Source organism: Neofelis nebulosa, chromosome 2 (assembly GCF_028018385.1).
Source record: "Neofelis nebulosa isolate mNeoNeb1 chromosome 2, mNeoNeb1.pri, whole genome shotgun sequence".
Classification (NCBI taxonomy): Eukaryota; Metazoa; Chordata; class Mammalia; order Carnivora; family Felidae; genus Neofelis; species Neofelis nebulosa.
In genome coordinates this window covers 142,343,563-142,365,499 of record NC_080783.1, presented here as the reverse complement: position 1 = coordinate 142,365,499, position 21,937 = coordinate 142,343,563, and the positions used below count along the sequence as shown (strand labels likewise).

Here is a 21,937-nt window from a genome sequence, read left to right as displayed (position 1 = left end):
AACTAACTTACTTCTTGTTTTGATTATTCAATGCTCTCATAGTGGGGTCCTTATTTTACCCAGTGGGAAGCAAAACTTAACATTCTTGGAATAAAAATTTTTCTGTAAAAGAGAACAGATGCAGATACTTGCCTAACTCCACCTATGAATGCCACTGTCAGTTCTAATACTAGGTTGGTTATGATCCCAAGCAATAAACACAAAATACGAGATTTTATATGTACTGAAATCCCAAGGAAGCAGTTTGCTGGAAAAATAAGAGGTTCCATAAATGATGACATTAAAGGGAAGAACCCACGAAGAAGCATTATAAGAAATGGCCAACACGCCTTGGGTACCACAAGTAGGTTAGCCAGGATGCATACTTCTGCCATTGGAGAAGGAGATAAACGCAACCACTTTAAAATTATTCCTGGCCAAATTAAAATTATACTGATTTAATCCTAGTTCACCTGAAACACAACACTCAATCTAGATAAAATTAATCTTTCTTCCCGTTTTAGTTGCTAGGGAAAGAAAACAGTTCTCCTGTGTCTTCTACCTTTAACCCAAACTTTCTGGGAAGTCTTTGTTACCTTTTTAAGACTTTTTTATAATTTCATTTAGCTTTTCAGTCATACTGCTCCAAAAATACTTTGGTTCCAACTATGCCTTTTATACTTGAAACAACTGTAGCTTCACCAATTTTCTGGACCTAAACTTGGAAATGGGCATTTCCTGTCTACCATCTCCCCACCCCACCCCACCCCCACACACCCCTACGTGTGAATCACGGTATTGTTTAGCTTTATTATAGAATTTTAGAGTTTTTGTGTATGTTAACAAACTTTATACTTTCTAAATGTTTTTTAATTCAATTTTCTTTAAATAACTAAGTGTCGAAAACTTTACAAAAATGTTAATCATCTTAAAATGGTTGATGTTTTCCTTTTTCTCCCTCAAAGGGTCTAAGGATGGGTGGGTCTTTTGCAGACACGCTTGTTTTTATCCCAAGGGGTATGTGATTGATTCTCCCTCAAGTCAACTTCTTTCAGACAGGGCCATTCTATATTAATTTGTGTGATGATGTTAGTTCTCAAAAACATCTTGAGTAAACAAAGAGATGTAAAATACGTGGCTTGCTCGGTGAATCTCAATTGCGAAATTTCTTCTTCTTTCGAAACTTCTTTCCTGCTGCATTTGCTGCTTTTTCAGCCATGATCTCTGAGTACTTCCTTCGGTTATATCTAAAAAGAAAACCAAACCTTTAAGTTCTAAAGTATGACATTAGAAGTTAATGTAATGGTGGCTGTATAACTTCTAACCCTTAAAACATTTTTTGCATTATCACTGTTTAATCACATTTGTACTAAGTTGCACCATGTGAAGCTGTACCTGGAGCTGGGAGACTGAGCAGTGAACAAGACAGCCACATTCCCTACCCTCATAGAGCCTGCAGTCCATTGAGGAAAAAATGGCAACTGTAAGGGAGGGCTTTTGAAAACTTTCAACCACTGGACACCCATGCACTATATCCAGTTATCAGATGGTATCAAATGCTTTAAACATTTTTTGTAGGGTGAAAATGTAAAAATAGACTAATGCAGAAGCAGATATGAGGCTCTATCTATCTTTAAGCCAGACATTAAAGAGATCTGCACTAAATTATTTTTGTTTTGTTCATGAAAATATTTGTTTTTGTTAATGTGTAATGGGATATTATTTTAAAAGGAATTAATAAACATTTTTAAAGTTTCTTAATTTTAATTGCCATTATGTCAAATATTAATAAAATGTAGTACACAAAAGTTCAAAAGAAGGGCTTATCAGTACAGTTAATTAGGAAAAAGTAAAAATTCTCTAACCTGTAAAATTAGCCAGAAAGTTCTAGACCACTTTCACTGTTACATAAATCTGTTATTACTAAAGCTGAGGATTAGCTAATACTCTCTTTAAAACAGAAGCTATTTAACAGTTTTAAGAAAAGCAGAGGGGAGGGGACCTGGGTGACTCAGTTGGATGTGTGACTCTTGGTTTTGGATCAGGTCATGATCTCATGGTTCATGAGTTGGGAGTTGGAGCCCCGTGTCTGGCTCTGTGCTGACAGAGTGGAGCCTGCTTGGGATTCTCGGTCTCCCTCTCTCTCTGCCCCTCCCCTGTGCACAGGCTCTCTCAAAAATAAACATTTAAAAAATAAAACAGAAGCTATTGAAGCCCATTACAATATTACAGCTCACTCAATCCCACAAGAAGTCAGCACCACAATTTACACACATTCTAACAAATGTAAGATTACATTAAAAATGAAACAAAATCAAATGTGTTCAAACTTCAGTGACATTAAAGTAATATAGACTGCTGTACACATGGGATGTTACAATATGAATCCAATGATGACCACAAATCTAAAACCGTAACAGATACACAAAAAATGAAGAGAAAGGAATCCAAGCATAATACTAAAGAAAGCCATCAAACAGTAAGGGAAGAGAGCAAGAGAAGAAAGATCAGAGAAAAACTATAAAAACAACCAGCAAACAATTAAAATGGAAATAATTACAACCTATCAGCAATTACTTTAAATGTAAACGGCCTCAATGTTCCAATCAAAAGACACAGGGTGAATGACTGAATAAAAAAAGAAGACTCCTCTATATACTGCCTACAAGAGACTCACTTCAGCCTGAAAGTGAAGGAATGGAAAGAGATATTCCATGCAAATGAAGTGGGGTGGGGGGTGGGGGGGCAGGGTAGCAATACTTGTATCAGATGAAATAGACTAAAAAGGCTGTTGCAAGAGACACAGAATGGCATTATATAATAAAGGGATCAAACAACAGGATATAACTATTGTAATTTCTATGCATTCAATATAGAAGCCCCTAAATAGATAAAGCAAAAACTAACAGACATAAAGGGAGAAACTGACAGTAATACAATAATTGTAGGGAACTTTAACACCCCATTTACACCAACAGATAGATCATCCAGATAGAAAATCAAGGAGAAAACAATGGCTTTAAACAACACGTTGGATCAGATGGACCTAACAGAACGGTCCATCCCAGGAACAACAGAATACACATTCCTTTCTTTTTTTTTAATACGTAATTTATTGAAATGCTTTTCTTTATTTACTTTTTAATGTTCACTTATTTTTGAGGAAGAGAGAGAGAGAGAGAGACAGACAGACACAGAGCATGAGTGGGGGAGGGGCAGAAAGTGAGGGAGACACAGAATCAGAAGCAGGCTCCAGGCTCTGAGCTGTTAGCTCAGAGACCGATGCGGGGCTTGAACTCACAGACCATGAGATCATGACCTAGGCTGAAATCAGACACTCAACTGACTAAGCCACCTAGGCGCCCCATGAATACACATTCTTTTCAAGTCCACATGGAACATTCTCCAGGATAGGTCATGTGCTAGCTCATAAAACAAGTCTCAATAAATTTACGACTGAAATCTTACCAAGCATCTTTTCTAAAGATAATGATGTGAAACAAAATGAATTATAAGAAAACAAACACATGGAAGCTAAACAACATGCTACTTAACAACCAATGGGTCAATGAAGAAATCAAAGAGGAAAAAAATACATGAAGACAAAAAATGAAAATGGTCAAAAATCTTTGGGACACAGCAAAAGCAGTTATGAGGGAACTTTATTGTGATAAAGGCCTACCTCAAGAAAAATACTTCAAACAATGTAACCTTACACCTATGGGAACTAGGAAAGAACAAACGAAGACCAAAGTTAGTAGGATGGAAATAAAGATCAGAATGGAAATAAATGAAACAGAGACTAAAAAAACAAAAAAGCCAGACTCGTCAAGAAAAGAGAACTCAAAATCAGAAATGAAGGAGAATTAATAGATACCACAGAAATACAAAGAATTATAAGAGAATACTAAAATAAAAAAAGTATATGCCAACAAATTGTGGACAACCAAAAAAAAAAAAAAGATAAAACTGCTAGAAACATAAAATCTTCCATAACTGAATCAGAAATAGGAAATTTGAACAGACCTATTACTAGTAACAAAACTGAAACAGTACTCCAGACTCTCAACAAAGTTCAAGATCAGATGGATTCACAGCTGAATACTATCAAACATTTAAAGAACAGTTAACATCTATTCTTCTCAAACTATTCCAAAAAATAGAAAAGGAAGGAAAAACTTCCAAATTCAAACTATAAGGCATTTTCCTGATACTGAAGCCAGACAAAGACACCACAAAAACAAAAAAAAAACCCAAAACACTATATGCCTCATGAACAGAAATGTAAAAATCCTCAACAAAATATTAGCAAACCAAATCCAACAATGTTAAAAGAAATCATTTACCACCATCAAATGGGATTTAATCCTCAGATTCAAGGGCAGTACAGTATTTGCAAATCAGTGTGGTGCATTAGTAGGAAAAAGGATAAAAACCACATGATCATCTCAGTAGGTGACCAAATACAACATCCATTTATGATTTAAAAACTCTCAACAAAGTGGGTTTAGAGGAAACCTACCTCAACAAAATAAAGGCCATATATGAAAAACTCACAACTAACATCATACTCAATGGAGAAAAACTTTAAGAGCTTTCCTTCTAAGATTAGGAACAAAACAAGGATGTCCACTCTCACTAGTTTTATTCAATATAGTACCAGAAGTCCTAGCTGCAGCAATTACAGAAAAGAAATACAAGGTATCCAAATTGGTAAGGAAAAAGTAAAACTGTCACTACTTAGATGACCTGACATACATATAGAAAACCCTAGACACTAACAAAACACTAACAAAGTGTTTAACCCTAGATACTAACAAAACATTAACAAAGACACTAACAAAAAATAATGAGAATAAATAAATTCAGTAAAGCTGTAGAATACAAAATTAATATGGAAGTTGCATTTCTGAACACAAATAATGAAGTAGCAAAAAGAGAAGAAAACAATACCATTTACAATTGTACCAGAAAGAAAATACCTAGGAATAAATGTAACCAAGGAGATTGAAACGACCTACATGCTGAAAGCTTTAAGACACTGATGAAAAAAACTGAAGACAACACAAATGGAAAGATGTATCACACTCATGTACTGGAAGAATTAATATTTGTAAAATGTCCATAGCACCCAACATAATATACAGAATCAGTACAATCCCTGTTAAAATACCAACAGCATTTCTTGAAGAGCTAGAACAAATAAACCTAGAATTTGTATGGAACCACAAAAGACATCAAATAGCCAAGGCTATCTTTAGAAAGAAGAACAAAGCTGGAGGTATCATAATCCCAGATTTCAAGATATACTACAAAGCTATAGTAATCAAAACAGTAAGGTACTGGCACAAAAACAGACACAGAGATCAATGGAAGAGAATAGGGAACCCAGAAAATAAACACACACTTACACGGTCAGTTAATCTAGGACAAAGGAGGCAAGAATATACAATGGAGAAAAAGTCTTTTTAATAATTGGGAAACCTGGATAGCTACATGCAAAAGAATGAATCTAGTCCACTTTGTTATTCCATACACAAAAATAAACTCAAAATGGATTAAAGAACTAAATATGAGACCTATAACCATAAAACTCCTAGAAGAAAACATAGTAATACCTTAGGACATAAGTCTTAGCAACATATTTATGGATAGGTCTTCTCAGGCAAGGGAAAACAAAAGCAAAAATAAACAAGTGGGACTACACCCAAATAAAAAACTTTTGCAAAGCAAGGAAAACCAACAAAACAAAAAGAGACAACCTACTGAATGGAAGATTTATGTGGAAATGGTATCTGATAAGGAGTTAGTATTCAAATACGTAACTTCCACAATTCAGACCAAAAAAACCAATCTGATTAAAAAATGGGCAAAGGGACCATAACATTCTCCCAAAGAAGACATACAGAAGGGCAATACACATGAAAAGATGCTCAACATCACTAATTACCAGGCAAAATCAAATCAAAACCACAGTGAGACATCATATCATACCAGTCAGATTGGCTAGTATCAAAAATACAAGAAGCAACAAATGTTGACAAGGATTTGGAGAAAAGGGAACCTTCGTGCACTGTTGGTAGGAATAGAAATTGGTGCAACCCCTGTTGAGAACACCATGGAGGTACCTCAAAACATTTAAAATAGAAATACCATATGACTCAGTAATTCCACTAGTGGGTATTTACCCAAATAAAACAAAACCTCAAACTTGGAAAGATATATGTACCCCCCCCATGTTTATTGCAACATTATTTACAATAGCCAAGATATGGAAGCAACCCAAGTGTTCCAAGAACAGATGATGAATAAAGATGGTGTTAGACACAGACACACAGACACATAATGGAATATTACTGAGCTACATAAACGAATGAAATCTTGCCATTCATGACAACATGGATAGACCTAGAGGATATTATGCTGAATGAAATAAGTCAAAGAGAAAGACGAACACTGTAGGATTTCACTTATATGTGCAATCTAACAAACAAACAGACTCTCAAATACTAGTCAGAATGGCTATTATCAAAAAGAAGTAACAAGTGTTGGTGAGGATATAGAGAAAAGGGAACCCTTGGGCTTGGTTGGTGGGATGTAATTTGGTGCAACCACTATGGAAAACAGTATGGGGGTTCCTCAGAGAGAGAGACAGATAATAAACTGATGGTTGCCAAAGGGAGGCTGGTGGGGGAATGGGTGAAGTAGGTAAAGAGGATAAAGAGGCACAGACTTCCAGTTGTAAAATAAGTCATGGAGATGGAAAGCACAGCAGAGAATATAGTCAAAATTACAAAAATGTATGGTGAGATGGTAACTACCCTTATAGTGATGAGCATTTTGTAATGTACAGAATTGTCAAATCACTACATTGTACACCTGAAACTAATAAAACACTGTATATCAACTATACCTCAACAAAACCAAAAACCACATACAACGCTGAAAATCACATTTCCTTCTGTATATCACACTTACTTCTTCTGTTCCAAGACATTCCTACTAATGGAACATATGACACATTAAAAATGTTAAGTTCCCTATCCTAAAGTATTCAGAGGCCAGAAACCTCTTAAGGAGAATGTTGTAGAAAGAATTAAAACATTCCATGGGCTAGTAGAGTGTTTCACATAGTGTGATACATAAATTTAGGTGATAGACAATATTCACTTAAAGCAATGTATTTATCTTCAGGTACATTACAAAAATTATAAGCCAACTAACCCATTTATAGTAGGCAATATAAAGTTCCCTTTTATTTTTTTCTTAAAAATTTTTAAGTTTATTTATTCTGAGAGAGAGAGAGAGAGAGAGAGCGCGAGCGCGAGCGAGCGCATGCCAGCAGGGGAGGGGCAGAAAGAAAATCCTAAGCAGGTGCCAGTGTCAGCGCAGAGCCTGATGTGGGGCTTTCATGAACCGTGAGATCATGACCTGAGCCAAAGTCAAGAGCTGTATGCTTAACCGACTGTGCACCCAGGGGCCCCTCAAGTTTCCCTTTAAAATAAAAGCAGGCAACATACAGATGATGCAAACATGAAAATGGTACTCAGTGACTGAAGTATAGGAACAATGAACTGTAAGACTACCTCTAACCTGCAATTTTATGAGTTTCATTCTACAAAATTTCTAGTTTACTGCCATCTTCCTCATGCTATTACTTTTTAGTGAAAGCACTATCAACACTGCTGTGATTTCTGAGATTGCTAGTATCGAGATTACAAAATACAGGCCAATTTTTAACCAGAACATATGGATCACACTTAGTAAGCAAAGAATCAGCTTGCACCACACCTCTGTGGGGATGGAGAGAAAACGACAGGCTTGAGATAGAATAGGAGAGACAGTCTGAATGTGGGATTAAAGGAAGTGCTAACGGATGGATGGTGATGCTGTTCAGTCATGAGGTACAGAGCACTGGGAAAGGATCAGACTGTATTGCAAGGGTGGGGTCAGGAAAGACCAAGTTAGCCCTTAGAGGTGCTTGTGAGATATCTACTGGATGCTCCTGAGGCAGCAGATGGCTATGTGGGTATGGACTCAGGAGAGATCCGGACTACACATAATACATTTGGAAGCCAGCAGTATATAAATTATAACTGACGCCCTATGGGGGATGAAACTCCCAAGGAGAGAGTAGTGAGAAAAGAGCATTGCTTATTTCTAAAATTTTTACCATTACCCAGACTAATTAGGTTATGTAACACTTGGGTTAAATTTGTTTTCCATGCTGACAAAGTTTTTAAAACCCTTTGACAGACCTTTTCGCTTTTGCTATTAAACCAATCTGGAAGTTCAACACGGGTTTCTGTATGAGGTATGCTTTTAAATCTCCTAGAATACACACATAGCTGCTTTAAGGACATTTAAACATACTCCCAATTGCTCCCATCTTAAAAAAATCCTCCAACTCCACTTCCACTTCACAAATTTCAAAGAATTGTCTCCATGTCTCCAACTCTCTCCAATCCAGTTTCCTCCCCATCACTCCCCTAAAACTCCTGGCAAGAATGCTGTGACCCCCACGTAAATCCAAAGGAAGTTTTTAGTTCTTATTTGATCTCTCCGCAGCATTTATTCCTGTTAACCATTCCCTCCAGTTTATATCTGCTTGTAACACTCTCTTTCCTGCCTGCTATGACACTATGCCATCCTGGTTGTCTTAATGTCTGTTGGCCATTCTTTCCCAGTCTCCTTCACAGGTTCAGTCTCCTCTAGCCAGTCAAATATTTACGAGCTTCCATGTAAAGCAGTAGTTCTAAACTGGAAACTGCTTATGCCCCACAGGGGACATCTGAAAATGTCAGTAGTCATTTCTGTCACATATTGGGAATGGAGTGCTACTGGCTTATAGTGGGCAGACACCAGGGATGCTGTTAAACATTCTATAATGCACAGGACAGTTCCCCCTAATAAACAGTTATCTCATCCAAAATGTAAATAGTGCTGCCATGCTAAAGCATTTAAAAATTACCTGAAATTTAAAAGTTTATGTATGTTCGAAAGAAAGCATATGTAATTCAAAATGAAACATAAATTCCTTTACCTTCTGAACTCAGAATCAGCCAGCAGTTCTTCCACAATAGTTCTCTTCCTTTGTTTTTTGGGAATTCGGGAATGGTAGAAGTCAGCTGGATTGTCAACAATGGTTCCAATCTATGAGCAAATGATTGAAACAAGTCATGTAATACTTGAATGCTAAGTTGCCTTCATATTTCAGGGTAGCTCTAACAAACTGTATTTATAGAAAGGAAAGGAAAACCCAACTTAAATTGAACTGATATTAAAGTTAGTTTTGCCATTTTTTTAAAGCAAAAAGAAGTCACTTATTCAATTGGCATTGAGTCCTACTAATGACATTTCAATAGAATTTATAGTAAAGTAAAAAATCCTTTTATGTAATTTAGTGCTAGGCAGTACAGCAAACTCTTGATGAACAGTGTAACTAGAAAAGTGGGACAGAGAATTTAAATTCTTTTACGTTTTAGTTTCTCAATATAACTGACACATAAATTCTACTACACGCTTATTTGATCTCATACGTTATCATAAATGCTACCTTCTTAGTAACCACTCTGTTCATACATTCAACCAAGTAAAACTTACAGTGTCTACTATGTGGCAAATACTGTGCTAAGTGTTTGGGAAACAAAGACAACATCTGGCTCCTGCCAGCAAAGAGCCCACAGTCTTAAGGAAAATCCATAGACAGGTAACTAAAAGATTAAAGCATATTATTATGCTGAACAAAACACTGCAGACGCCATGAAAAGATAAGTGACCACTTCCACCTAATGGAAGTCAGCGTTTCACAAGGATGACATTTTAGCTTAGATTCGTATGGGCAAAATTTCACCAAGCAAACATAGCAGAGCTAAGTACATCATGCAAAGTCGGAATGCCAAGACCAGTCTGTGTATATTCTGAAAAGACAGTGGCTGAGTGTGTTGAAGCTTAAGAGGGCTATGTGACAAAAGAAGGGCTAGTTAGCCAGTTGGAGTGCAGACTGTATAGACTCTACCCTCTATGTCATAAAGAAACATCGAAGGTATCATTGCATGATACCTGTGATATCACTGAGCAGAGATGTATCATGAGCAGACTGCCTTTTTTTTTTTTTTTTTGTAAAGAATAGATGACTGGCTACAATGTAAAGGATAGACTATAAGGGAGAGCAGACCTGGAGAAGAAGGACTACTATAGTAATTCAGATGACTGACAAGTAAGGTAATCAACAAGAACAGAATAAAGTTGACAGCTACCAGAGGGTGAATCAACTGGATTTTCATCTGCAAACACTTTGAAAACCAACTTTTAACTTATTTTCAGCATTTGCCTGGAGATGACCCTCTACCTGGAGAAGTGGAGTTTGGTGCAAATGATTCCCTATGTCCTCCTCCATCTTGTAAGGATTCTTGCTGTTAGGCTAATATTATTTATACACGATACACCCAACTTAGAGGTTCCGTAACTTTTAGAGGTATGACCTGGCAACTTATTTACCATTTGCAACACCTTCTCTCTATAGAGAACGCCATTACAAGTTGGTGGCCAACTGGGTTCCGGCCATTATTACACAGCCTAAGCAGATGTGCGTCATAAATATTCATCTGTGTTAAGAGTAAACAGAAAGAACACTATAGTGCTCTCCAAACTAAAATCCACAGAACATCACCACCACCATTGTTGTTTCATACCTGGAAGTACTTGGGGAAGCCATCCCTATCATTTTTCTTGTAAAACCTTTTTGGGTCCATGCTAGCTCTCATCTTCAGTGCTTTGAGATCATTTTTAAGTTCATCTGTCAATTCTGGAGCTTTCATACCAAACCAGCCATCACCCGCTGATTTTTGTCGTTCTTTCTGAAATTCAGATTTCAAGAACAATTAAATTGAAAATTCTGACCTTAATAAGCAGTGTATAAACTATACCTCATTCCCTCCAAAATTATATATAGAGAATTTCATGAATTAAAAACAAAAGAGGTTACTTTACAGAATATATTAGTCCTCAGATTCACCTTTCATAAAAGAAATTGAATCACAAGTGTTTACTTTGGTAAATCAGGCACAGTATTATCAGTTTCATAAATGAGGGTTCCTTAAAATTTATTTTGTGTCTTAGTAAGAATTGCTGATTTGCCGGAGAATAACCCACACCTTTAATCTTTATTCTGTAATCTGGCCTACACAAGAGATAGTATATAAAAACATTTTCACTTCTGGAGCTTGTATGTTAACATTAACATTTTTATTCAGTCACCCAGGTGACTCAAAGTCACTTAGTCTGACCAGTCCAGAAATTTATGTTATTTCTAAAATTAAAAAAAAAAAAAAAAAAAAAAGGATTCTATTCTTTGAGAAACTCCCAGCAAGTTATTTACCTAATTTTATTTTTCATTCATACAACATTATGGAGTGTCTACCACATGCCCGTAATGCTCCATCTTAGTGCTGAGACATTACCAGGGGAACACCCTCAAATTTCCTTCAAGCTCCCTTGATAACTTTACCCTTATTAGTTGAAATGGCAGATGGAAACAATCCCGTATTTTTACAAAAGAAACTAGTTTGTTAGGGGTGCCTGGGTGGCTTAGTTGGTTGAGCATCTGATTTCACCTCAGGTCATGATCTCACGGCTTGTGAGTTTAAGCCCTGTGTTGGGCTCTGTGCTGACAGCTCGGATACCTGCTTCAGATTCTGTCTCCATCTCTCTCTGCACCTCCCCTCTGTTTGTGCACTCTCTCTCTCTTTCTCTAATATAAACTTGAAAAAAATTAAAAGTAAATAGTTTCCTACCCTCTCAGTGGGCAGACTACAGAGACCTGGGTTTTTTTTTACATTAAGTTCCCTACGACAGCTTACAACAGAACTCTTAACTCTTTGTGAACAGTACCTATAAACCAAGAGGTGTGGACAGTAACCTTATATGCTGGCTGTCTAAGGAAGGGGAAAAAAAGATTTTCACCAAGTGAAAATCTATATAAAACGTGTTTATGAAACTGTATTTTATGGGCCCTTAAATTTTTGTGACAACTTTCTTTGCAAATACATTTTTTTTTAAGATTTTATTTTTCTTACATAATCTCTACACCCATTATGGGGCTAGAACTCACAACCCTGAGATCAAGAGTCACGTGCTTTACTGACTGAGCCAGCCAGGTGCCCCAAAAATACATATCTTTAAGTTACACAACCATGGTGTATAAGCTGAATATATATAGTCAAACACACCTAAACATTCTAAATAATGAGAGCCACTATACTTACTCTGCGTTTTTTCTGAAGTTGATACTTTGATTCACTATACGGTGGGACACAGTAGTTTTTTTCAAAATCAGGAGTAATGATGGTTTTCTGCAAAAGCTGCAAAAATATTAAATTGGTTTTAAAAATATCAGAATATCATATAATCTTTTCCAACATCTTTTACCTTCTAAGCAAAACATCTCCCACACTGAAGACTACTCCAAATATATTAGCCCTCTTTATATACAACCATACTACTGCAAAGTTGTTTCAGTCCTTAAGTTTGTAAATTCTATTACAATAAAAATGCTTTAGAAAGCAAACTGAAGGATTATTTTAGGAAACTTCATCTTAAATTTCTTTTTCTAAACTAAATCAGCACACATCAGATTTACATTAATTTGTCTAACTTGTTTTCATGGATTTGCAACCAGCCACTTGCACCAAACTGGAAAATAAAGTCAACAGGAAAAATCCCATAACAGCTCTTGAAATCTCTGAAAAAAACAAGCAAAAAAACCCTAGCCTTTAGTAAGTTTTGATGTTGGTAAAACAGCTTCCTCTGATCTGAGGAGTTGATATTAAGTACAGTGATATAAATCTGATTAAACAACACCCACTTTTTTACATCAACGAAATCATCCTCTCAATAAATCTGCTTTGTACAATTCAACAACATATCTCAGACACTCTTTTAACATCAATTCACACATAGATCAACTTCATACTTTTTAATAGCTGTTACGCACTATAATTTTTCTTCCAATATTTAAGTGTCCATCAAACCTTTTCCCACTTAAACACTATAAACATCATCTTTACACACATATGATTATTTCTGTAAGATTCTAAGTTTTGACAGGTACTGCTAAATTGCCTTGTATTCAAGTAAGGTTAAATCCTACCAACAGTTAATCAGTGCCTTTTTCTTTACATTGCTACCAACACTTGGTGTTTTTGTGTGTCGTTAGTGGTGCCTTATGGCTGTTTCCATTTGCTGTTGATCATCTTTTTGTGTATTTATTAGTTATATACAAGTCTTCTGTGGGAGATGCCTGTACTTTTGGGGGTTCTTTTTCAGAGGTTCTGCATTTTTTGTTTGCATACGATAAACAAATACTGTCATAATACTATTTATGTTACTAAAAAGTGCTTCAGGGTAATTAGTCCTCTCCCATAGTGTAAGAACTAAAGAAGACTGCTCCTGAGCCCTCAAAATAGTTCACAGAAATATTAATTTGGTCAATAATATTTGAAATTAATCAATTCAGAAATCCTCAATTCAGGTTCAGGCGTAGGAGTTTCTGGATAGTAGAGTAGCAGTCTAGACTTTCCTTTCACTCAGAAATGAGAGCATGACATTTATTTAGCAGATTGTTAGGAGCTTGTTGTGTATCAAGTACTATAGTGTGAGTGAGTGAGTGTGTGTGTGTGTGTGTGTGTGTGTGTGTGTGTAGAGAGAGAGGTTGGGGGGTGGATGCCACTGACCAGTAGTGGGTAGAGGCCAGGGATGCCGCTACATATACTAAAGTGAACCAGACACCTTCCTACAACAAAGAGTTACTAGCACAAAAGACCAGTATTGCTGAGGTTGAGGAATCCTGTTTTAGAAACATAAAGCCAAAAGACAGGAAAGTAACAATTATACCATATGATCAATAATGAGTCAACTCTATATTGGGTGTTGCAGAAGCACAGAGATGGTGGAAAAGACTAGAGTTGGAGAATGTCTCCCAAAGGCAGTGGTCTATGAACTCTGCACTGGCTTTGGAAAGAGCAGAACATGTTCAGGAAACACAGCATGTGAACACAGCTGAAGGAACAGAAGCACCTTGTTTTGAAGAACCACTGAAGGACTTAAACAGGAGAATTTCATGGTTAGATTTGTGTTTGTGTGTTTTTTTAAGTAAACTCTACACCCAATATGGGGCTTGTACTCACAACATGGAGATCAAGAGTGGTATACCACATATACAACTTCCAACCGAGCCAGATTTGTATTTTTAAAAAGAGAAATCTAGCACAAGTATGGAGGGTGGCTCGAAGAAAAGAATAAAGAGACCACTGCAGTAGTCTAGATGAAAAAATAAAGCCCTGCACTAGCCAATGACAGTGGGGTGAAAAGGAGGGAACAGAGGACAAGGATGTAAGAAGCGGCATCCTTTAGGCTCAGTGATTGACTGCAAAAGGAAAAGAGATTTTGGCATCATTAACCAGCACAGAGAATACTGAAGAAGGAGCTGGTTCCAGCCAGAAAGAGAAGGAGGGCTATTAGTGAGGTCGAATGCCTGAGCAAATCTGAATAAAGAGTCCACAGGCACAACAGGATTTAGACACAACAGGCACAACAGACCTGAAGGGACAGCAAGGCTAGAAAATACAGATTTGGGGAAGCCATGCACGGTTGTGATGAAAGATGAGGGTTTGGGTGAGGTTGCCTACCTGGGATTTCCTTCTGCAATTATATGTATAATTTTAGGTCTACATGCAGGTATGTATTTTTCCTGATGGGGGGAGTGGGCACCCAGTTTTCAGATTCTCAACAGAATCCAGGACAGTTAAGAACTAAAAATATAGCAGGAAAAGAGAAGAAAACACAACCCCTGGGATAACTGGTAGGTGCAAGAAGAGGAATGCTGATCCTGTATTATTTTTCAAATGTCATCTTTTATAGCTAGGACTTTGAGGGGGGGAAAAGGAGCACAGTAGGCTAATGTGGTTTTCCTGCAGGAAAATTAGTCTCTTATCAAGGACTAATAATTTCTAGAAGTGACTGCATAGTTCTGTGAAAACCAACAGGACACTCCGTGTAACTTACCGTGTCTTTCTTTTTCTCCTTGATCTGTGTTAGGGTTCTCTTGTTTGACTGTAGTTTGTCTGCATTGAAATTAATATACAAACCACCCAACTGCTTGATACTCATACCAGGGTCTATGCTGCTGCTTGTCAACTTCAGACTGAAAGAGAAACAATCACTTAAAGATCAAGTAATCAAATAAAAATGGAAACAACTGAGACTGTATTTTTATTTTTATTGTTTTTTTAAAACTTTTTTTGAGAGAGTGTGTGAGTGAGTGGGGGAGGGGGTCACAGAGAGAGAGGGAGAGAGAGAATCCCAAGCAGGCTCTGTGCTGTCAGTACAGAACCCAACGCGGGGCTCGAACTCACAGACCGTGAGGATCATGACCTGAGCTGAAGTCAGATGCTTAACCGACTGAGCCACTAGGTGCCCCGAAACTATATTTTTAAAATCACCTTTTTCTTTCTCTCCTTTATTGCCAATGACCTCTCCCCCTACAAAAAAAAGAAAAATCTTACTTTTACAATGGATTCTGAAAAACTGAATACATGTTTTAAATCTAATACAACCATTTAGAAGAACATTCTAGGATGAATAATGAATGAAAAATTTTTTTGATTTCCTAGATTTTCTTAAAGATTAAGACCACATAATATGCCAATGTACTTCATAAAGGAATTTTATAAAGAAAAGAATTACAGAAAAGAAGAGATACATCTGGCAGTTTAGCTCAACTTCATACACAGGCAGTGAGTTAACAAATATACACCTGCCATCGCTAATAACAATGAGAAAGGTTTTGAACTTCCAAGTTACCCAAACTTAAAACGTTTTCCTGGGTAACTAAGGGCATTTGGTAATGCTTCTAAATCAGTGAGTTTTAAACAGTAATGAGTATCTGTATTTCCCACTGAAGGTTTTTAAAAATATAGAAGTCATATTCCAGGATCTACCAAATCGGAATATTCTACAGTTGGGTCTGGGCTCCTGCTATATTTATGTAAAAAGAATTTCTACTTTTACATTACTGAAAGGTCCTGTTTATAAGCAAATACATTTGGACTTAAAGTTACTTTCTTACCTAATTATTCATATAAACAGCAGTTGAAAGCTTTGATCAATCTCTACTGGAAAGTGAAATCACTACTGTAGTGGTTTGGCAGTGATTCTCAACCCTAAAGGTACATCAGAATTATCCTGGAGGAGAGTGACTTTAAAAAATAATAAATATGCCTGCGGCTAGCCTCAGAGGTTTATTTCATTGGTTTAGAGTGAAGACTGGGCATCCATTAATGTATAGGCCCTTACCAAGGATGTCTGTATTTCCAGTGGATACACTGCCACCAGGGACCTGTGCCTAGAAAAACAAATTTAAAAGAGAAAACAAAAGAAACTAAAGAAATAGCCCCAAACATTGGTACTTTTCAATGGGTGACAGATTATAGGTGATTATTTTTCCTCCAGCTTTTCTCTATTTTTCAACTTGTCTATGATCCGCATGGAGGAAAAGAAAAAAAAAAGTTCCTTTCCTTTCATGTTGTTCTTAACTATCATGTAGGAAAATCTTTAATAGATTTCTAATAGGTCACTGGTGGGAGAAATACGACTAACAAAGGCACACACAGAGACCAGGGAAATGGGGGATAAAAGAGCTCTTTCATAAAGAATCTGAGGCAGGGGCTCCTGGGTGGCTCAGTCCGGTAAGTGGCTGACTTGTGCTCAGGTCATAATCTCACAGTCTGTGAGTTGGAGTCCCACATCTGGCTCCCTGCTGTTAGGGCAGAGCCTGCTTCAGATCCTTCCCCCCCCACCCCCTTCCCCGCTCATGCTCTCTCTCAAAAATAAACAAACATTAAAAGAAAGAAGAAGAACATGAGACAGTAATTTTCTCAATTCCCTTGATTTCTTTTATATTTTTATGGTAAATTAGCCACTTGAAGTATGTATCAAAAACCCACTTTTAAAAATAAAGGTAAAACTTACAGTTTAGACTTTGTGCTATTTAATAAGTCGTCTTCATCACTAAAGTCATCATCTTTATTTCTGTCAAGGTCTGATGGTTCTTCACTTTTTTCATCTTCTTCCCCCTCTTCTTCCTCAGTGGCAACCTCACTTGCCTTGTCTCCCTCATCCAGGTAAAAATGTTTATCAGTACTCAGTCCGGGAGTTGTGTCGATTACAAACAATGGGTTGTCACAAGACATATTTTCTGAGTCTCCATTTAATGACTCCTTTTGACCATTATTTTCAACAAAACACACAGTGTCCTCTTCGTTCTCACTGTTTTCAGACTGCTGGCTCTCATCACTGCTGAGCACTAATAAAACAGAATCACCTTTATCCAGAGATGTGTTGAGCTCAGAATTGAACAGTTTGGTTTCGCTCTCAAAATCTATATCCCTTTCGTCATTCATGTCTTCACGGATACCTTTAACCGTGCACTCTTCTTCTTCATCACTACCACCACCAAATTCTGTCAGGTCACTTGTTTTTATGGTGTTCTTTCTCTCTTCATTCCATCTGTCCACTTCTACCACTGCAAATGTCTGAGCTAACGATTTCATTATAGCCTCACAGTTCAGATGTGAGGACTCTGATGTAGTTTTGTTATTTTGGGGGGTTGACTGCCTCTGAGAAACTAACTGCTGAATGTCAGTGTCCTGAGGTTCAGAAAGGCTCTCCAACTGAGAATTTTTCTCATTTCTTTCTTTCTCCTCTTCTACCATTCCTTTGGATTCTTCATCTAAATTCTTACAATTCTGTTTTGTTACTTCTTTGAGAGGTACAACACTGGCCTGTTTTTCCTCTCTTAGATTAGAATGTTGATGTTTTTGCACTGCTTTTTTTCCCCCTGAATTTCTGTGGAAGGAATCATCAAAGTCTTTATAAGTTTCATTACTATAGAAATTTGGCTTATTTATCTGAGAAAGAGATCTTGCAAGTAAACAAGCTGTTTGTCTGGTATCTGAATCCTCTGAATTCGTTGGCAAATTTATAATCTGCTTTTCAGTTTCTGGTACAATGTTAGTATATTTCTCCTCAGTTTGTGACTGTAATTTCTTCTGCATACTTCTTGTTGTTCTCATAGTTGTAACTTCAGAAAATGAAGAAATGTCTGAGTATGATGATTCAGCATCAGAAATAATTTCTGCATATAATTCTTGGTTTGGCTCACTTAGGGATTTAGCCTTACTTCTTCTAGTTCTTGTAGTTATTAATGTGGGCGGCACAATTCTAGAAATACCTGAGACATGTGATTCAGCTTCAGAGTCATCGTCTTCTTCAGCATGAGACTGATTTATTGGAGTTATTTTCAGCCTTTTCCTAACACTAGACACCGGGGTGCATGCAACCAAGATCTGCCGTCTCCTAGTTACTCTTAAGATGGGATCCTGGAGCTCAGACACAGAAGAACAATCTGACTCTGCCTCAGAGGTCTCTCCATCAGTATACGGCTTGTTTATCTCTGGTAATGAGACTGTAGTTCCGCTCTTCCTCTTTCTGCTTTTAGGAGTTCTAGGGACTGGACTTTGTTTCCTCGTGGTTTGTGATTCAGCAGTAGTTGGGTCAACAGGTGGAGATTCTTTCCTGCTTTTTGGATGTGCCTGAATTCTTTTAGCAGAATTCTGGAAGTCAGAACAAATACACTGTCATTTAGGTAGGGCTGGAATTAGGGCAAAGCGAGTGAAATACTCCTCTCAGGAGCAAATTTTAAGAGGGCACTAAAAAACTCCAGTGAGATTAATACAAAGACAACCACCACCACCACCCACAATTAAAGAAAAAAAAAATCAACTTAAATACTGGATCTGCCCCTGCATTTGCAGGACCCTTCCTCATAACAACGAGCACCCATGATTTTAGAAAGTAAAAATAAAAAACACATTGGATCTGACTCTACATTTGGAGGACCCTGCCTCAGTCTCCTCCCCAAGACCTAGATCTAACTTTAGGGACAAAACAAGTAATTGAAAATTTTCTGCACTGAGTTATCAAATGCCAAATATGCTTGGTGGACCTGCATTCCGACACACACACACACAGAAGAGAGAAGAAGGGAAATACTAACTCAGAGCACAGATGTGTTTAGGAACACACACACACACCAGTGGAATCAGTCGCGTCCCTTACCTTCACGTACCTAAAGGAATTAACGCTCCATTCCCTTGGCCGCACAATCAGACCAGCGGACCACTAGCGCCACTAACAGCCACCAGGCGGCGTCACTGAAGCTCTCCCCCACGCCGAAATAAAGTGCTGAGGCCATTACCAGCTCCCCCACGTGAAAACGGTCACCTTCTTTTCACCCTCATCAGACTCGTATTTGGTTGCCGAAATTAATCCTCCTTCGTACGGTGCTAACAGGTTAAAAGGCCGCAGCCGTGCACCTGCATTACGGAGGTGTACTGCCCGAAGCAAGTTACCTGACCTCTCTGTTCCCTGCTGAGGACTGCCTTAAAAGATCACAGCGAGGACCGAAGAGGTAGCTACGGGCTTGGCAACGGGCCTGAAACAGGGCAGCGTGCGACCGGCTCGGGCCCTTCCCGCCGCTCGTCCTCACGCTGCTCCGCCGGGCCTGCGCGCCGCCCTACCACCCAAGCGCCGTTCTGCGAAGCGGCGGGCAGAAATGACGGCACGCTGCGACCCCTACCTTCTGCTGGGAGTCTTCAGCCAACGTGGCTTGGATCGTGGCCTGAGGCCGTCCGGACCTGGTTACCACCATCTTCCCGGCTCGCGGCCACCTCGGTTCCGGCGCCCCGGAAGTGCGTCAAAGAAGCGACTTGCTAGCCTTTCCCGCGAGGATTCCGGAACTAGCGAGACTCTCGTGCCAGTCTCCGGCCCACGGACCTAGAGATTCTCAAGGCCACGGCTTCTAGCGTTCGCTGCGGTGTTTGCTGTGGAGGACTGATCCACCGGCCTTCTGCAGGGAGTGACCTTCGTGGCGGCGGCGGAACCCGCAGTGACCGAGGGCCCTGTGCCAGTTTCACACAAAACTGGAAAATTGCATCTTCTTTCCAACTTCATCCATCCTCTTATTTGGCAGTTCTAAAGGTCTTAATGTAGTCATGGGTGTGACCGAAGGAATCATTTGCATTGTTTATAATACCTTTTTTTTTCAACATCCTGCCCTTATTCGTACAGTTAAATAGTAATAACATTGAAAGACTCTTTGAGGTAAAGATGTATTTGTTAAATGTCTCAGAAACTCGGAGACTAGTTAGGAAGCTGTGTGATCTAAAGGTGGGATGGTAACTAGTGATCGGAAATAAGCAGAAAAGAAGAAATGTAAAGGAGAGCGATCGTTTTGTTTTGTTTTGTTTTTGTTGCAGTGAAGGAAATGACCAGAATCAAAAGGCGTTTCATTTTCTTTTAGGATGAAGGATGGAGACCTAGAATATATCTGAGGAGAATGGAAAAGGATTGAAGTAGGTAAACGGATATTGGAAGTGAGAAAGGATGAATGCCTCATCAAATCTATTCTTTACTGTTTTATAAGAGAAAACCAATTTCTCTTACTGTCACAAAACATACTTAAGTGGGCACATTGCCATCTAGCTAAATAGGTCCTTTCGGTAGCTTCCGTTGCAGCCAAATGTGGCTAAATTTTGGCCAATTACATACAAATTAAGGGTTGTGTAGTTATTTAGGGACTACATGAAAAGTAGGGATTTTTCATATAGGGACTATATGAAAAGAGAGGAGGTCCTCCCTGCCTTCTTTAATTCATTTGTCTCCCTGGAAAGCTATATTCTCCGGTTTCATGCAGCAAGTTTGTGCCATGAGGATAAAGCCAAACTTTAGGGATGGCAGAGCAGTGAGAAAGAAAAAGTGAGTCCCTGACAACTGATGGAGCTGCCATTTCAGTCCTAAACAGCCTACTTCTAGATCTGTTTCACCTGAGAGAAATACCTGTGTTTTTATTTTTTTTTCTTTTTCAAGTTTTTATTTAAATCCCAGTTAACATACAGTGTAATACTAGTTTCTGGTGTAGAACTTAGTGACTCATCACTTAAACTGTCATCTGGAGATTTTCTGTTACTTGCAGCTGAGCCTAATCCCTACTGAAGAATGGAATAAAAAATAGAAATGGAGGAGTTAGTCACAAAAGAATGCTCCTTCCTTTGAGGCAGGAGGGAAGAGTTGATATCAAGCACAGAGAGAATGTGAATGCAAGGAAATTAAAGGGGAGGAAAGAAGAGGGGCTTTTGGATGGATAACCTCAATTTTCTCTGTAAATAGAAGATTCATCTACTTAGAGGAATGGAAAAGGTTTAGACTGACTCTTATGTGGAATGTGGTAAAACAAAGGAGGAATTTTAGTATGGCCAAGTAGCAATGAGACTATGTAAGGAAGAACATAAAAGAAAACAGGCTAGATTTAAAGACAAGATAGAATGCTGTAGAGGAAGGAAAACGAACCTATTGGAGGTGGGTAGTGGAGATCAAAAGCATGGAGGACAAAATGTCAATTATAGTAATAGCAATGAGCTCGAATTTGCTGGGTACTAAGTGCTTTACATGCATTAACTATACAACTTTAACACGAACAAATTCATGAAAATAGCAATTAAGATCATAGGAGTGGGTATAGAAAATTGGGAAGTATTAGAAAATCAATGTGTAATGTTTACTTGTAAGTATAGCCCCTTTAAAGTAAAACAAATAGGGGCACCTGGGTGGCTCAGTTGGTTAAACAACTGACTTTGGCTCAGGTCATGATCTCACTGCTTATGAGTTGGAGCCCTGCATTGGGCTCTGTGTTGACAGTTCAGAGACTGGAGCCTGCTTCGGATCCTGTGTGTGTCTCTCTCTCTCAAAAATAAATAAAACATTAAAAAAAAAAAAAAAAAAGAAGTAAAACAAATAAAACCCCCAAACATTACAATCTTAACAAGCTCAAGAAACAAAATGC

The 21,937-nt window shown here is 38.1% G+C and overlaps 1 protein-coding gene across 2 annotated transcripts; it reads right to left on the bottom strand.

Annotated features, from left to right (window-relative positions):
• Positions 1 to 769: 769 nt before the first annotated feature.
• DNTTIP2 (deoxynucleotidyltransferase terminal interacting protein 2) lies at positions 770 to 20,635 on the bottom strand. 2 transcript variants are annotated; one of them, XM_058716512.1, is made up of 7 exons: positions 19,676 to 19,831; positions 17,008 to 18,650; positions 15,043 to 15,181; positions 12,246 to 12,341; positions 10,674 to 10,838; positions 9,023 to 9,132; positions 770 to 1,226 (listed from the first exon to the last, which is right to left on the bottom strand). In XM_058716512.1, exons 1-7 carry the CDS (start codon positions 19,745 to 19,747, stop codon positions 1,133 to 1,135), a joined length of 2,319 nt encoding a protein of 772 aa, XP_058572495.1. In that variant the 5' UTR covers positions 19,748 to 19,831; the 3' UTR covers positions 770 to 1,132. The 2 variants fall into 2 exon arrangements, 1 of the variants encoding a protein (XP_058572495.1); XR_009257946.1 differs by lacking the exons at positions 770 to 1,226; positions 9,023 to 9,132; positions 10,674 to 10,838 and adding exons at positions 15,480 to 15,518; positions 16,333 to 16,381 and having other exon boundaries at positions 19,676 to 20,635.
• Positions 20,636 to 21,937: the final 1,302 nt, after the last annotated feature.

What these genes read in the sequence shown, in the direction of transcription:
- DNTTIP2 (XM_058716512.1), bottom strand. Translation starts at nt 19,747, where the DNA reads ATGGTGGTAACCAGGTCCGGACGGCCTCAGGCCACGATCCAAGCCACG. An exon ending in AACTTCAGAAAAAACGCAGA is followed by an intron (nt 10,839 to 12,245) that starts GTAAGTATAGTG and finishes TCTGAATTTCAG; the next exon opens with AAAGAACGACAAAAATCAGC. An exon ending in GCTGATTCTGAGTTCAGAAG is followed by an intron (nt 1,227 to 9,022) that starts GTAAAGGAATTT and finishes TTTTCTTTTTAG; the next exon opens with ATATAACCGAAGGAAGTACT.